Source organism: Cololabis saira, chromosome 6, assembly GCF_033807715.1.
Source record: "Cololabis saira isolate AMF1-May2022 chromosome 6, fColSai1.1, whole genome shotgun sequence".
Lineage (NCBI taxonomy): Eukaryota > Metazoa > Chordata > Actinopteri > Beloniformes > Belonidae > Cololabis > Cololabis saira.
In genome coordinates, this window is record NC_084592.1 from 37,531,218 (window position 1) to 37,548,717 (window position 17,500).

At 43.3% G+C, this 17,500-nt stretch overlaps 1 protein-coding gene across 2 annotated transcripts in view; it reads left to right on the top strand.

Annotated features, from left to right (window-relative positions):
- The window catches only part of LOC133446169 (zinc finger E-box-binding homeobox 2-like), a 65,874-nt gene extending 52,013 nt beyond the window's left edge, over positions 1–13,861 (top strand). The window contains exons 8-10 of one of the 2 annotated variants that reach the window (XM_061724079.1): positions 623–2,496; positions 4,641–4,821; positions 9,962–13,861. In XM_061724079.1, coding sequence (XP_061580063.1) covers positions 623–2,496; positions 4,641–4,821; positions 9,962–10,569 — 2,663 coding nt within the window. In that variant the 3' untranslated portion in view covers positions 10,570–13,861. The remainder of the gene's footprint in view (positions 1–622; positions 2,497–4,640; positions 4,822–9,961) is intronic. The other variant, XM_061724078.1, reaches the window with a different exon arrangement.
- Positions 13,862–17,500: the final 3,639 nt, after the last annotated feature.

Consider the following 17,500-nt stretch of genomic DNA (forward strand, 5'->3'; position numbering starts at 1 on the left):
TCCCTAAACGCAGAAGGAAAAGTCAAAAAACAATCAGTCTATCACTGAGTGTTACTTTGTTGTCCAAAGCTTGTCACGGTTAACTATTCAGCTCCATGATGGCGACATACTGATAGCATAAACACACAGAAACTTGAACTGTATGTTAGCAAGGGATTCATCATCGCCAGGAGCTTGATTCATAAACCAAAATTGCAGCAAACCACTATTCACTTTACAGACATTAATGTTCTCTAAAGGGGCTGGTACCTCCTTAAATAACAGTTAGACAGCCTCAAAATGGGAATAGACAGATAGAATACGCTATTGATCCCCAAAGAAAAATTTAATGTGATCACTTTGAACCTTCGAAAGACAGGAGAAACATAATACATGCCCTGTAAGAAGAAACATGGTGGCCATCTCTGCTTACCCAACTGAGTCACAACTGCCAAGCCTGCTCGTAAACTCTACCTAGGTAGCTAGTACCTAGGAAACATTTGAGCCTGATGATGGTGAAAGCAGAAGTCGGTCAAGTGTTGACACAAACACTCTTATGATATTTAAACTGAAATCTGATCATTATTTGAGGTTGATTTGTGCCCTGAGCTGAAAATAATCTTTGTGTTTTGTTTTGCTGCAGGTGAGAAGCCGTACGAGTGCTCCAACTGTAAGAAGCGCTTCTCCCACTCTGGATCCTACAGTTCCCACATCAGCAGCAAGAAATGTATCGGTCTGATTGCCCTCAACGGGCGTGTGCGCAACGGAGGGAACAAACCTGGATCTTCTCCAAATTCGACAACCTCCTCGCCCGGAAGCCCCGCCCTCGCCCATCTCCGGCAAAAACTGGGCTGCGCACAAGATCAGCAGGGTCCGCTGGACATCAAAGCTGAGCCATTGGACTTCAACGACTACCGACTGCTGATGGCCTCACAGCCCGGGTTTACAGGACCAGGGGTCTACCTAAATGGTCATGGCGGAAGCCCCCTGGGCGTACATAGCTCCTCCCAGAGCCCACTTCAACATCTGGGAGGCATGGGGCTAGACTTCCCCCTGCTGGGTTACACGGGATCGCTTGGAAGTAACCTGAACAAGGTGCAAAAAGTGCTTCAGATGGTGGACAACACTGTGTGCAGACAGAAGATGGACAGTAACCCAGAAGAAATATCCAAGCTAAGAGCCTATATGAGGGAATTGGGGGCTCAAATGAAGGCCCAAGCAAGTTTTCAGGTGATGGGACACAGCAGCCCCACTAAGAGCATAATCGACTACACACTGGAGAAGGTCAATGAGGCTAAAAGTCTGATCAATGAGTCCAAGACACAAGTGGATGTCAAGAAGGAGAAACTAAACACCTCAGTTGACCTGAGCAGTGCAGAAAAGTCATTTGACGAACAAAACCAGCTTGTTCCATTCTCTTGCCAGTACTGCAAGGAGACTTTCCCCGGGCCCATCCCTCTGCATCAACACGAGCGCTATCTGTGCAAAATGAATGAGGAAATCAAAGCAGTCCTTCAGCCAACAGGCAGCAGTCCTTCCAGCCGTCAGGGTGCAATAGCTGACGAACTGTCCAGTAATGACAGGGCAACCAGCCCCCCCAACCTCTTCAAGGACCACGTTTCAGTACTCAAGGCCTACTTTGCTATGAACACTGAGCCCAACTCAGAGGAACTGCTCAAGATTTCACTTGCAGTTGGCCTTCCTCAGGAGTTTGTTAAGGAGTGGTTTGCCCAGTGGAAGAGTCAAAATCACCATATGGGAAGTTTATGGAAAAAGTCCCCCCTTCCTGACCGTGGTGGACCAGACCACAGATTGAGCCAGTCTCCAATGCCACTTTCTGCCATAGATTTACATGGTGGCTTCACCAATGGTGACGCTTCCCACAGACTCACAAAGGCTAACCAGTTTACAGCTAACAGGCAAACAACAGGGGACAAACCACTAGACCCCTCGGACCACTTGAGAAGCAACACTCCATCACCCCTCAACCTTTCTTCCACCTCCTCTAAAAACTCTCAGAGTAGCTCTTACACTCCAAACAGCCTCACATCTGAGGATGCCCATGGGGATATACCACTGGATCTTTCACTGCCCAAACACATTGCGCAGAAGCTGGGGGAGAGGAGACCCAGACCTAATGGTTTAGTCACCGAGCGCAATGGGGAATTTTCAAGACGCGAACAAGGCTGCGGGCCCTTAGACAACATCAACATCAAGAAAGAGATCTTGGGCTCTGATGGCGGAGGGAACTCCAACCAGCTGGAGAAAAGCACCAGTCCCATCTTTGGGATTAATCCCTTCACTGGCAACCATGTCTACACCTCCTTGCCACCTCATGGAGCGTTTCCTCCACCCACCTTTATGAGTCCTGCCGCGGCCACCATCCCAGGCCTCAGGCCGTATCCAGGTCTCGATCCCATGAGCTTCCTGCCTCACATGGCCTACACCTATGCCACCGGAGCTGCAACATTTGCTGAAATGCAGCAGAGGAGAAAGTACCAGCGGAAAGGTTTACAGGTAAAACTAGATCTCAGTGATGATGCTGTATTTTTTCTGCTCTCCATTGTCAGTTTAGGTTAGAATCAGAATCAGAATCATCTTTATTGGCCAGGTTCGAACATTGTCCAATAAGGAATTTAACTCCGGTTATTTCGCTCTTTAGGCAGTAAATAAACAAATGTGGTACTTGTTGACATACTGTATATACAAATACACAAATAAGGTGCAGCAGTTTGAGGTAGAGAAAAATGACAGCTCTGAATAAAATAGCATATATACAAAACAAATTATACAAAAAATATACAAAAAATACAAAAAAGTGAGAGGTGCAGCAGAGTAAGGCAGACATGATTATTGCCGGAAGGTGCTTGTTACAGCATGTAATTGCTATTGTTAGCAGTTGCTATTGCTATTGTTATTGCACGTGATTGGTTTGTTTCGCTGAGACTCTATTAGTTGTGAGAGTTCATCAGAGCAACAGCTTGGGGGAAGAAACTGTCCTTGTGTCTGGAGGTTTTAGCGTACAGTGCTCTGTAGCGCCGTCCAGAGGGGAGGAGTTGGAACAGTCTGTGTCTGTGTCTGTGATTGAGCATTCCCTGCCACCTGTCCTAACCAGGTAAAACAACGGTCAAATTGGGTTCAAATTCAGTTGTTTTGATGGGCAAATAAATATATGACAACTTTTTACATTTAGATTTGTACATTTCTGACAAGCCAACGTGCCTACCATAAACAGGTGTAGATAACGGATGGATGGATGGATGGATGGATGGATGGGTGGATGGATGGATGGATGATGGATGGATGGATGGATGGATGGATGGATGGATGGATGGATGGATGGATGGATGGATGGATGGATGGATGGATGGATGGATGGATGGATGGATGGATGGATGGATGGATGGATGGATGGATGGATGGATGGATGGATTTTCTTTAATGGGCTACAAGCAGTTACAGTTGGGGCTGTAAACTGGACCTCACACAGACTCTTACATATACAGTTGCTGAAGGTCCAAACTGAAGGGGGTATAATGGAGCTGAATCCATCAAAATTAAGTTTGCATTGGGGTTATTTTTTCATTGGGTTGTCACCCAAGGGGGGGAAACAGCTTGAGTTTGTCCATAAAAAGACTGACTCCGGTGTGGTTTGGTTGTAATACCTCATTTGAAGAAGTGTTTGATTATTTATTGAATGCAGGGTCACGGTTCATCATGGTCCTTCTTCAGTCCCATTCATTGAGGACCATCTCACAAGTGCGCCATTGGTGATTGCCAGACCTTTTTCAGTACACTGGAATAGAGTTGACCCAAAAGGCTCCACTCTCGGCCATATTCATTGCTACCCTCACCTGTGGTCAAGAATTTTGGGTAATGACTGAAAAAAAAAAAAAGCTCATGACAGCAAGTAACTGAGCTGAGTTTCCCAAACGCAGTTGCTGAGTTGGAAGATTAGTAATCCGAGATTGGTTTGGATCCCTCCTGGAGAAGGAGTTGAGGCAGACATTAGGACACCCCGGAGAGAATACAGTTCTCAGCTGGCTGTGGACGCCTTGGTGTCCGCAAGGAGGTGGATGGGGGGACGGAGCAGTCACAGTCCTCAACTCTGGTTGCTCTGGCGTGGTGTGAGTGAGCGTCTTAACATTCAAATGTAGCATTGACCTCTGAAATGTTGGCTTTTTAAACATTTCTAGACTTTTGCCGTGAAGAGACTATTATCAGAGGAGTGCACAGGCGTTGAACAGGCATTGGACAGTCCAGGACAGTCATTGGACAGTCTAGTCTTATGCGTGATGCACAATATTAGTATTTCTACTCATCTATCAACCACTGGCCACAGGATACTTCATTAGCGTCCTTAATCAGTCATATCCTCATCTTGGGTTTTAGTGGAGGACCACAGATTAGTCACTGAATTAAGTTCACCTGGCGTCGGTCAGTATTTGTGCCCTTCATCCATTACCTCCCCATCCCATATGTCCCCCCCCCCACCCCCTTTTTTTAAGTGTCTCCTGGATAAGGGACTTACCCAGGTTGGGCCGTTAAGCCCTGTCCAGACTTGGGATCATGGCAGCTGTAGGGGGGCGGCAGCATAAGGTGTCTCAGAGCGTGAAGTCGACAGGTGTGGGATTATCACTGAAGCTCTGTCTCTGTCTCAGGGGGATCTGCTGGACGGGACGGTGGACTATCTGTCAGGCCTGGACGACCTGACAGACAGCGACTCGTTGCTCTCCAGGAAGAAGATTAAGAAGACTGAAAGTGGTATGTACGCGTGTGACTTGTGCGACAAAACATTCCAGAAGACCAGTTCCCTCCTAAGACACAAATATGAGCACACAGGTATATATAACATTTGGACACTTCTTTTTACTCCACCCCCGATGCTTCTGTGCCCCCTGCTTTCATTTCTTGTCTTCATACTTTTGTCCCATTCCCTCTTTTAAACTTATATTCTTCACTTAGCTTCCCACTTGTAGCTCTTCTTTTCCCTTTTGCGTTATTTTTCTGTTTTGTTCTTTGCAAACCGTGGCCTTTAACATGTTCCTTTCTTTTCAGCAGAGGGGTAGAGAGAGTTTTTACTACCTCTTATGTTTTTAAAAAGCGTCTGGTTATTGTTGGTCTCACTATCAGACAATTGCAACCTCAAACAAACAACAATATATCACTTTGTTTTGCCAAGAAGGTATTTATTTAACAAAAACTATAATCTACAATGTTTCTGCATATCTGCTCGTGAATAATCTTTCTCACTGAAGAGCTTTGAAATCACAATAATTTGGAGATGCTTTTATAAACCTTTCCTGGCTGATGCGCAGCAACACGACTTATGTCTTTCCCTCTTGGCAAGTGTGTTAAAACACACCTGGACGCTCCAGACCAGCAAACAGTCAAAAAGAGGTCAGCACACCTGCTGATCATCTGGACTTATTGATGAACAGTCCTTTGCTGTGGAAGCAGTAGGAGGGTACTAAGTATTGCCTGAAATATTTTTCTTCTTTTTGACAAAATTTTTGTTAAATTTCCCAATGACTGAAGTTGTATGTTGTTGTTCGTCTGAGGTTGTGTTTGCCTAATCCTGAGATACGCTATGATCAGATGGTTACTATTAGCTTTTGTACACAAAAATAATTTGAGCAAAGGTTTGTTAAACTTTAATCACAACACATGAAGCCCGGGCGGATTTAAAGTTTGAATTTTTCTGAATTAAGTTCTGAAATGACAACTGAAAAGGCATGTACACATCACTGAGAGGGTCTGTGCTGCTTATCAAATATGATTATGATCTGAGTGTAAATCAGGAAAGTTTTAAACTTCATTCATTCAAAGAAGTGACAAACCGGCGCTCTCATGTGGTTTTCTTTCTGCTTCGTCTCTTTTACACAGTTGCATCATCATGTCGTCCGAGTAAAATAATCCAAGTTAGCTGGTGCTTAGACCCGAATGATTTATGGTCAATTCTGATGAAAACCGTTTCTGGCTGAAACGTCGAACTTCAGTTTAAAGGAAACATATTTTGAAATGCCTCCTGGACGCCTCCCTAGGGAGGAGTTCCAGGCATGTCCCTCCGGGAGGAGACCCCGGGGAAGACCCAGGACACGCTGGAGAGACTATGTCTCTCGGCTGGCCTGGGAACGCCTCGGACTCCCCTCGGAGGAGCTGGAGGAAGTGTCTGGGGTGAAGGAAGTCTGGGCATCTTTGCTGAGGCTGCTGCCCCCGCGACCCGGTAACGGATAAGCGGCGGACGATGGATGGATGGATGGATGGATATTTTGAAATGATGACAGTTTTACTGTTTGAGAGTGTATATTTGCGTGTTTTGAAGTAAGTTTTGGGCAGCCTGAGGCTGAATCTCTGTCGTTCGGGGAGCTGGTAAGATTTACAGGGTTTTGCGACATCACAGGCCCAGATCAGATCACAGTTTTCTCGTCTAACGCTCCTCAGTCACACCATTCAGCATCTGCTGTACCTCAGGAGTGGTCTGGGCACAGCTTTAAGGGCAAGTCAACACCTAAAAACAAATCTGTCTGAATAAAGTAGGGCACACAGACTGTATAGAAAGAACTGGACAACCCCCCCATGACATCACCCTCTGGTTATCTGGATCCGTTTCCCGGATTGGTCCGGGACAAATCTGTGGCCATATATAATGTCATACATACAAATTCACACCCCGTACAGTTGTCATGGATACATTTAAATAGGGCTGGGCGATATGAACCAAAAGTCATATCTCGATATTTTCTAGCTAAATGGCGATACTCGATATATATCTCGATATTTTTTCTGTGCCTTAATTGGGGTTTCCCCCAAAGCATTATGGCATAGCATCTCTGTTAGCTTCATTTTTTTCTGAGGCAAACCCTTAAAAAAACAGTCAGTTTTAATACAAAGCCTCGTGCCAAATGTCACACAGGTTCCTTTATTAACAGAGGTCTGCACAATATCAAAATGTATAAAACAAATGAAATAAAAATAAACTGCCTGCATATATAGAATAAAAATGCTTCTTGAATAAAATAAAACAAATATCCCTTTCCTGCATAACAATTAAATTAAAATACACTGTGCAATTAATACAATGTAGACAGTAACAGGCAGACTTTTCCACTGAGGTTGACAGTTGTGCAAATAACAAAACATTTGTGCAAATCTCAAATAAAACATTCAAGTCAATTTGTCAGAAAATAAGCTATATCAAAATCATTTTTAAAAAAAATGTAAAAAAAAAAAAAAAAAAAAAAAAATTTTAAATTGATATAAACGATATTGTCTCGTACCATATCGTGTTTGAAAATATATCGATATATATTAAAATCTCGATATATCGCCCAGCCCTACATTTAAACTAGATGGGCAGTGCTTCCAAACAACCAATCAAAACTTTTCAATTTCAATGTACAAATAAGACCCGTATTTTGAAACCGTCCCGCCCCCCCATTTACTCTGATTGGCTAGCGCCAGCTGTGTAGCCGCATCTTGATTGCCTGGCACTGACGTTGACGTGTCACAAGTTGAAAACATTTGACCGAAGCCACACCCGCTCCTCCACACGCAAAAACCAACACCTAGCTCAGCGATGCCTGACGTCACCCAGTTAAGAGAACGCACAAGTTCATCAAATTAGGGCTGGGCGATATGGACCAAAAGTCATATCTCGATATTTTCTAGCTAAATGGCGATACTCGATATATATCTCGATATTTTTTCTGTGCCATAATTGGGGTTTCCCCCAAAGCATTATAGCATAGGATCTCTGTTAGCTTCATTTTTTTCTGAGGCAAACCCTTAAAAAAACAGTCAGTTTTAATACAAAGCCTCGTGCCAAATGTCACACAAGTACCTTTATTAACAGAGGTCTGCACAATATCCAAATGTATAAAACAAATGAAATAAAAATAAACTGCCTGCATATATAGAATAAAAATGCTTCTTGAATAAAATAAAACAAATATCCCTTTCCCTGCATAACAATTAAATTAAAATACACTGTGCAATTAATACAATGTAGACAGTAACAGGCAGACTTTTCCACTGAGGTTGACAGTTGTGCAAATAACAAAACATTTGTGCAAATCTCAAATAAAACATTCAAGTCAATTTGTCACAAAATAAGCTATATCAAAATCATTTAAAAAAAAAATTGTAAAAGAATTTTTTTTTTTTTTTTTTTTTTTTTTAAATCGATATAAACGATATTGTCTCATACCATATCGTGTTTGAAAATATATCGATATATATTAAAATCTCGATATATCGCCCAGCCCTACATCAAATACATGTGAACATGCAGGTATTGATCCCGATGAGCTCTCCCGGTGGAGTAAAGTCTGACTCCGCCCCCTAAAACCACCAGCTTTGAATAGAGTTGTTACAACATGACTGTATCTGCGGGGGTTTTGGACCAGTGCGTGTTTTAGACATTTTATTAAGACTTCGGGAAGTAGTGTGGACTTTAAAAAAGAAAGTAATTATATGAAACTAAAACCGGAGGCCTCTTCCCGGTGGACTCTGGTTCGGAGTCTGTTGTGCCGGCGGTACCTGAGTGCCATCTTTTAAACACTGTGACCTGTTCTACCTTCATCTCTTACACTCAGTTGCATCATCTTTCGTTCACCCCCCCCCCCCCCAAACACTCGGAGCAGGAATCCGCCCTCTCAGTTACATTTGCCCCGCATGTGTGCATGTGTGTGCATGTGTGTGTTACAGTACAGTATGCCAGTTATGGAAGATGTTACAAGCATCCCGGGTCTATTTGTGGCTACAAACCTGCCTGCATGTGTGTGTGTGTGTGTGTGTGTGTGTGTGTGTGTGTGTGTGTGTGTGTGTGTGTGTGTGTGTGTGTGTGTGTGTGTGTGTGTGTGTGTGTGTGTGTGTGTGTGTGTGTGTGTGTGTGTGTGTGTGTGTGGAGCCGTGTTTTCGGTGCATGTGTGCGTGGGACGTGTGATTGGACGGCGTTCAGCCTGCCGGTTGGCAGCCGACGGAGCATCCTGTTCAGTCAGATGGAAGAATTTTCCGCCCATACGGAATCATAGTAAATCCAGCACAAAATCTGTGTGTGTTTGTGTGTGTTTGTGTGTTTGTGTGTGTGTGTGTGTTTGTGTGTGTGTGCGTGCATGCGTGTGTGTCGGGCTGTGTCACGGCTGTGCAGGATTCCTGCTCCTCCTCGGGGTTAAATCCGGAGCTGTGATGTCACCACAGTTCCCCGCAGGCCTTCGCAGGTTCAAGTTGCCTCACGGCCTCTCAGGCATCTCGCCGTTGTCATGACAACAGACGGACACAGCGTAACAGGAGTCTTTATTTAAAGACGTAGGTTTGAACGGTTCGAACTCGCTCAGACTCACGCGATCGCGAACCAATCAGGTGTACTCCAGAAAAAGAAGCAGCCGTCATCTCCAACACATCAAGGGCACAAAACCCTTCAAGTTGGTTTGGAGCATCGTGACGTCCGCCGTCTCCCTGTCGAGACCGCTCACTGCCATTTCTATAGAAACAAGCTGCCTCAGATACAGAGATGAAAACCTAAGGAAGGTATTTTTTTAGGTTTTAAAGGGGCATATCATGAAATATAAAAAAGAATTGTGCCTAAAAGTATCAGTTCAGGTGTTTGAAGTGACTACCGATCTTTAGAAGACCATATCACTTTGTTTGGGGCCATCTAAGTCGGAAAATATGTCATCCAGTAAGCCGGACAGATTTCACAGATACTGTGACATCACAGACCCACGTTACAGAGGTTTTATTCAGCTCTTCCATCTTAAGCTCCATCTGGCTTCACCTCGTAGCTCGTAAGTGGGTCACAGGAAGCTGTCATGCTGATTTAAGAGGAGAAACATGTGGCAACAATCAAAAATGATCTGTGAAACAACCAGAAAGCAAAGCAGGTCGATGTGAACATTTGTGTCATTGTGCTGTGACTGCTGTGCAGTTTTGCTTCTGGATGTCGTCCTCACGGTCCCCTGCTGTCCTTGTGTGTCTGCAGGTAAACGTCCTCACCAGTGTCAGATCTGCAAGAAGGCCTTCAAACACAAGCACCACCTGATCGAGCACTCGCGCCTGCACTCCGGAGAGAAGCCCTACCAGTGCGACAAGTGCGGCAAGCGCTTCTCGCACTCGGGCTCGTATTCGCAACACATGAACCACCGCTATTCCTACTGCAAGAGAGAGGCGGAGGAGCGCGAGGCGGCCGAGAGAGAGGCCAGGGACAAGGGAGGCGGAGGCGTGGTGGCCGCCGGTCTGGAGCCCACCGAGCTGCTGATGCGGCAGGCCTATCTGCACGGCCTGGGGCCGATCGGATACTCGGACCTGGAGGACCACCAGGAGGACAACGGCGGTATGATCCTGAGGGATGGCAGAGAGGGAGGGGAAGGACAGGTGGAGAGGGAAGTGGACAGCAAGACGTACAAGGAGGTGACAGACAGTCAGGAGGAAAGTTTCAGGGAAAGACAGGAGGACGAGGAGGTGGAGGAGAGCTCCAGCAGGAGCCAGATGGACTCGACGAGGGAGGAGGAGGGCAAAGACTCTGCACAGCTGATGGACGAGAGTTCACAAGAAGGGAAGACAGAAGGCAAGTCGGACCAGGAGGACTGATCCAGAAAAGTGAAGCAGGAAAAAAAAAACACGATCAGGGCGCGCAGAGCGTCTGCTCTACTGACGAGACGTCTTTCATCTGTCTTACACCAAATTATTGTTTCACATCAGACTTCCCTCATTAAGTTTACAGTGAAAATAGGTCAGGAAGGTTTGCTTTGTCTTGCACTGTCCTGTTATCCGTCGTCCACCGCAAGGGACGAACGGAGCGTCTCCTCTGCCACATCAGTGTGTTCCAGGCTCCCGCCGGTTCGTTTCGCATTAACAGTAGTGACAAAAAAATCCGAAGACTTCAGATTTATCAGGTTCGGTCGGAAAGTTTTAGATTGTAAATAGACATCTGTAAAATTTTGAAGTTTTAAAACCTCGAAAGACTTTGTGTATGACACTCATACATGTTTTTCTTTTTTATTGATGTTTGAACCCTGAAAATCTAGTTTTCTTCGCTCACGTCCCAGGTCGCTACCGCTCGCGCTAGTGAGAATAAACACAAGTGCAATGATTTGCCAGACGTCAACGGTCGTGACCTGATCATTGGGTCGGTCCAGGTTTCCAGCTGTTGAACAGTTTTTTAATGCTAACTCGGCTAGCTGCTAACATTGCTCATATGGAGTTCCCATGAAACCGCTGCTGGAAAACTCATTTATTACCAGGATTTACATGTTTTCTTAAATCCAAAGCATTAGGGTTGAACTTCCACCAGGATGAGTCGTCCACATTTTTTTATGCCAAATTCTAAACTTAGACAAAATTTTAACCGTTCTCGGTCAACATTCTGGTGTGTAGGTGACATTTGGTATCTTTTAAAACAATTTAAACGTTTCATTTATTTTCGTTACAATGCTAATGCCACTAAAGGAAGAGAAGCTGCTTCATTTCACTTAGATTTGGTCATATTTTAACAGTAAACCCTGATTATGTGACAATAATCTGAATCTTGCTCTCCACCTCCGATTCAGCTAATATTAGGTGCCACACATTATCTTGTATGGTTGTGTTTTTCTGAATGAACAAATGGTTGGAAATTATAAACAACGATGTGGTTTAAGTCCTTTAAAGATAGAGTATTAAAATGGAGATGCAGAGATTCAAGTTAATTTTCAAAGAGCATACAGTAACAACAAACCAGTGAAAACTAATGGTCTGTGCTACTAGCTTCAGCCTCTTAGCTTTTGTTAGCTTGATAACACTGGGCTTGCTGTGCACTTGCTAAGCTGTTCACCTTTTCGCATAATAGAAAAGATCAAATCAAGGTCCTTTTATTGACAGATAAACCGCAACATTAAAGTAGAGATGCACAAAATCAAAATATTTTTCGTAATAATTATAATCAGAATATAGTAACTTAATCAACCACTGGGAGACGGGAGGGGCTGTTAGCTACTTTAACTTCTTAGCCATCACCAGGCTCTGCACAGTGATGGCTAAGAAGTTAAAGCAGCTAACACTGCGCTCAGCTTATGTATTACATGTTACAGTTATGTTACATTTTGGATAAAATTTGTCATCCCAAAGGTTTTGTTGTTCCTCCATCGCGTTAGCATTTCAACCCAGTATGAAGCTAATGCTACAAAGGTCCAGAAGCAGCTGTGAAACCTGACCATGTGAAAGCAGGGAGGCCCTTGAAATCTGAATTTACTCCTCACCGACCAGCGACTGTTATTCAGCTAATATTATCTGGCGCACATTAGCTTCTTAGCTGAAACAGCTGCTTGTTCGCGTGGATCGCGGCTCTCACCCTGAACCTGATAATTCAAAAGTCACAAATGTTTCACGTGAAATTCAACAAGGACAGGAACGTTAGTATGATGAGTTCTGATGAAGGAAGTCTGAATAACGCAGTGGGGGTTCGACTAGTCGTTATCGATCGTTAGCAGTGGTGTTACGAGGCTGAACTACTGATGCAGCTCGTTTCCACACCTGAAAAGGTTCACAGGTCTCAGATGGAACATGGTGACCGCTGACGTCAAGTCACGAAGGCGGGAGAACGGCGAAGTCCATGATATGCAAAAAAAAAGAAAAAAAATATGAAATAAAAGAAGAAGTAATGCTTATCACTATAATGAAATGAAGTGAAACTTATTAATGTACAGTATTATAAAGGCCTAAAAGCTGTGTGGTGCTAAAATGTTCTTAACTTCTGTGTCTCGTTGTGTTCGAAACCAACTTCAGAAAATTGCACTCGCCTCCCAAATCACTACAAAATAATAATAATGAAAAAAAGATTTAAAAAAAAGAGGGAATGAAGCCTCGAACACTCAGACACGTCCTGTCAGTGTTATTGTTGTAATTTGTCTCCTTTTACTGTGACATTTTTTTTGTTTTGTTTTTGTTTTTTTATCCTACTTTGTTTTTGCCAACTAACCACACGGTTTTGGGCCTCCTGATTCTTTTTTTCTTTTCTTTATGTGAAGGAATATTTAAACCTGTGTGATTTTCCAAGTAAAATGTTGATGTGAGTCTTAAAGAGAAGTGAGAGGAGCGTGACAGGAAAGGCTCCCTCTCAGAAAGAGGACAGGGCCTTTTTTGTGTGTTTAATTTTTCTCCAGAGAAAGCCTTATATGCAAACCTTTCACCTGTGCGTTTTATAAAGTGCCATCCCTGTACAGTGTCACACCTGTCCTCGGCTTCAGTATTACAGTGAATATCTCATCCTGTTTGATTCATCAGTATTAGCGTAGATAGAAGGATGTTTGTTAGTTTACAAATGTTTGTGCAATTTCATGTCTTTCTTTTTGTTCCATGACAGTATTTTTGTCAGTATTACTATTTTGTTTTTTTGTTGAATTTTCCAACACAAATTTCACTTTTTTTCCTTTTTTTGAGAATTTGCCATTTTATTTATGTGACTCATTTTATATTTCTAATTTTATTTATTTCATACTGTAGTGTACAGTATTAGAGTTCCTCACAAATACATATATTTTAGTAAAGAGGTTCTGTCATCGACTATTGGGACAAAAACATGTGAGAGGGTCTGCGGTATTTGGTAAATTTCTCCTTTGTTTTCTTTACGTCTTATTTCTTTTTGAAACTACTGGAAATTCTAAATTTGAGGAAGTTTTGATACAATGATTATTGTGAAAACACTGTATTTTTCAAAGTTAAAAAGTCCACTTTAGTCATCCCAGTGAAGCGGTGATGAAGGACTGATGATGATCGTGAGGATGATGGTGAAGGAATTCCTGAAATGTCTGAAGTATTCTTATTTTAAATGTTTAATTTCTCTGGGAAATGACCATGCTCGAATAAATGTAGCCAAATTAAATTTTAATAAAGCTGTGTTATTCTTCTTGTAGCCTCGCCACCTCTGTTTGATTCATTAGCATGACGATGATGATGATGGAGACTGTTTTTAGCCTCCTCACATTACCGTCACATTTCTCTTCAGTCACATCATCGCTCAGCTCGATCTCACACGGGATGCAGTGACACTGAGCACGTGAAGCCCTGCATGCACTGATAGCCCATCTTTTAGATAAACCCCAAAAGGCTTGGCAACAATCTTTTGTGTAAAAACATGATATTTTTAAATATACCAACCATCTGATCATAGTTAACCTCCGCTAAGCTACATAGAACCTCAGACAAACTACTACTTGAAACTTGAACCATGCGCAAGAAAATAGATATGCCACGCAGGCTTAGATGTCGTTAGTCGTTGAAGAAGACGTACATGATCTACAGAAGATGGAAGAACAAAGTCCAGGCCGGGAAGAGATGGAAGCCAATGATATCCAGACAAGGACGCTCCTTATGATGTACAGAAGATTTCATCTCAACACCATGAGACTCCACCATGAGACTAAACGGAGGAAGGAGGCCGGGGATTAGTGAGTGTCAAAGCCACCATCTAAGATGAAACAACAAAAATCCAGGAACACATCCAGAAGATGGCCCCTAAGGATAAGCTGCTAAGTGAATGTCTCAGAGACAACTCATCCAGTGAGGACCAAGATAAGGAGGGGGAACCATCATAGAAAGAGAAACCAATGCAGGGTATGAACCGTCAACGGATTAAAGAAAGTGGCTGACATCAAGAAATCCTACCTAGACCCTCCAGAAAAACGCGGGCAAAAATCCTTGATTCTGCGGGCTAAAATCCTTGATTTTGCGGGCTAAAATCATTGATTATGCGATTAAATGTGCAGGTTTTTTATGTGCTTTTATGCGGTGAAATTGCGGAATATGCTAGAAGTTGCGGAATATGCGGGAAGTCGTGGAATATGCGGAAAGTTGCAAAATATGCAAAATATGCAGGAAGTTGCGGATTCGCCGCTGAGCTCTTCCCTCTTCGCTACTGAGGGAATCCTTGTTAGTTTCTTGTCCTCTGCTTAGTAAACTGCTTAATTCAGCGGGCTGTCTCGTCTGATCTGAGGTCGTAGATGAAAAAAAAAATTGTGAAATCAAGCGAGCCCCGCATAATTCGCATATTCAGCGCGGACATATGCGATCATCGCGGGAAATATGCGCCCTTTTAGGAATAAATGTATCCCCGCGTAATCTGCGCCATTTGGCTGATTATGCAATGAATTATGCGATCGCGTAATCGCGTTTTTCTGGAGGGCCTACCTACCAGTGGCTGGAAAAGGCTGGACTCAACTGACATCGCTGAGGCATTAAAGTAAACAATCCAGCGCGTGATAGCAGGATGCAAAATGCTGGCAGGTAAAGCTTATGTGGTAGCGATTATGGTGTACAGGAACATCTGCACTGGGTTTGGGTTGGAAGTCCCAAAGTCACAAACTGGTGATGGCTCACCAGTGGTGGTCGATAAACTCCAGAAGAGAGCAGTGGTGACTGAAGTGGCGATCCCAAGAGACGGAAACATCAAGAAAAAAGGAGCATGAGAAACTGGAGACGAACCAAGGGTTAAAGGAAGAGATGGAGCTGGGGTCCGTTTCACAAAGCAGGTTTAGTGAAAACTCTGAGTCTGTTAACCCTGAAATGAGGGAAACTATGAGTTTTCCGTTTCACAAAGGGAGGTAACTCAAACCAGAGAAAGAGGAGAACCTGGTCGGGACCAGGTTTATTTCAGCGAACCTGGAGTTTCTCTCTGTCTCTGTCTCTGGGTCTTTACGCAATACGCATCCGTTTTCTGCACCACGGACAGCAAGCGGCAGAGTTAGAGAGCAGAAAAGGCTTATCTAACAAACGCAATTTAACTCGTTCACTTTATTCACTATGTCAGTGCAACAATATCACAGGGACATCCCAGTTTAACTTCAAACAGTTAAAGTCAAAATGCAAAAAAGGAGAGGGAGAGTAAAAAAAAAGTCAAATATTTCCCTTAAACAGATGTATAAGAGGATTTATATCTTACTTTGAGATGAACTTGCATAATTAATCCATCAGTGGCTAACAGCCTCGTTAATATCTTCTGGACCCATCACTTGCCTTCTTTCTTTTTTTTATTGCGTGGTTGTCTGCTTCCTTTTCATTTTTGTAAGTTAGTAACACTGCAGAGCGCTAAAAACCAGATTGATAGCGACCACTTTCGCCAGGGACGCTGGGACATTTCAAGATATGACGGGGGTACAAGTGTTGGGATAGATAATACCTACTGAAATCCATCATGTTGTTCTGATATGCATTTGTAATTATTTTATATGTATGAATTAATAGAATAAATCAATACAAATAGATACAGAGTAATTCCATAAATGTATTTAAAAAAAAAAACATTTACATTTTCCCCTGAAGCCGAGGTGTGGCAGCTGCCGTACCCAATTGACGGCCCTGATCTAAATGACAATAAAATTTCATTTTTTTTCCCAAAATATGCTCTCATACTCGCCATACGTACGTATTAACACTTCTAACTCCAGTGGCGTTAAGTATGTGGATCTTCAGATGCAAACTAATGTTTCCTCAAAGGGATTTTGTAAATTGAAAAGATAAATAAAGTTAAAAAGAAAAAAAAGAAAATGTATGTCGCTCTTTTGTTGTCACCGGTTGCCATGGTGAATCCTTGTATCAGCGCTCTACTGATGATGGCTTTTTATTTCACTCACGCACGCGCTTAACTTCAGGTGAAACTACTTAGAGTTGAGTAAATTACCTCAAATCCGCTGTTCTGGAACCGAAAACTCAGAGTTTCCGATCTCAGAATAAATCAACTAAGAGTTCAGGATTAGACTCAGAGTTTGTTGAACCTGCTTTGTGAAACGGACCCCAGATCTGGAAGCAATGGTGACAATAGTAGCTGGAGCACTCAGAGCTGTCCTGGGAACAGGAAAAACACCAGGCAGAACCCTCAAGCCCCCCCCTATGGTACTGCAAGCTTGAAGAAGGGCAACCACCCACTGAGGAATGGGCAATGATGTAGAGAAATTATATACTGTACATATAATTGACTCTCTTAGTCGCCTCGTCCCTGATGTCCATCATAGCTGAGTGAGCTTGTTCCATCTTTATTGGTGTGCGATGCAGCGCTGTAAATGTCATACGACACAACTGGAACAAGAGTCCAACGTTACTTCAGCTGGTTTTTGGCGGTAGTACGGAGTGGAGACTTCAAAAGGGAGATGACATACTCCCATATTTCTTCAGATAAAATTGAAAATTGATCATATAACATGAGATATCTCATTTTTACTGCTTCAAGGCAGCCTTGCACATTGTGCTGCTGTTGGGAATTAGTGCAGCTAATGATGGCTAATGATGGCTAGCAGCAGCACCGGCTAGTCCGTCATCTCACGTCTGACGTCATTCCCCCTTCCGAGGTAAAAGACGCTCACCTGTCCTGGAATCCTGCAGGTTTTGTAGCGTGCACTAACACAATATCCACAATGACTGCAAAAGAAAGGACCCTATGACTCTAAACCAGGGGTCGGCAACCCAAAATGTTGAAAGAGCCATATTGGACCAAAAAAACAAAAAACAAATATGTCTGGAGGCACAAACAATGAAAAGTCTTGTATAAGCCTTA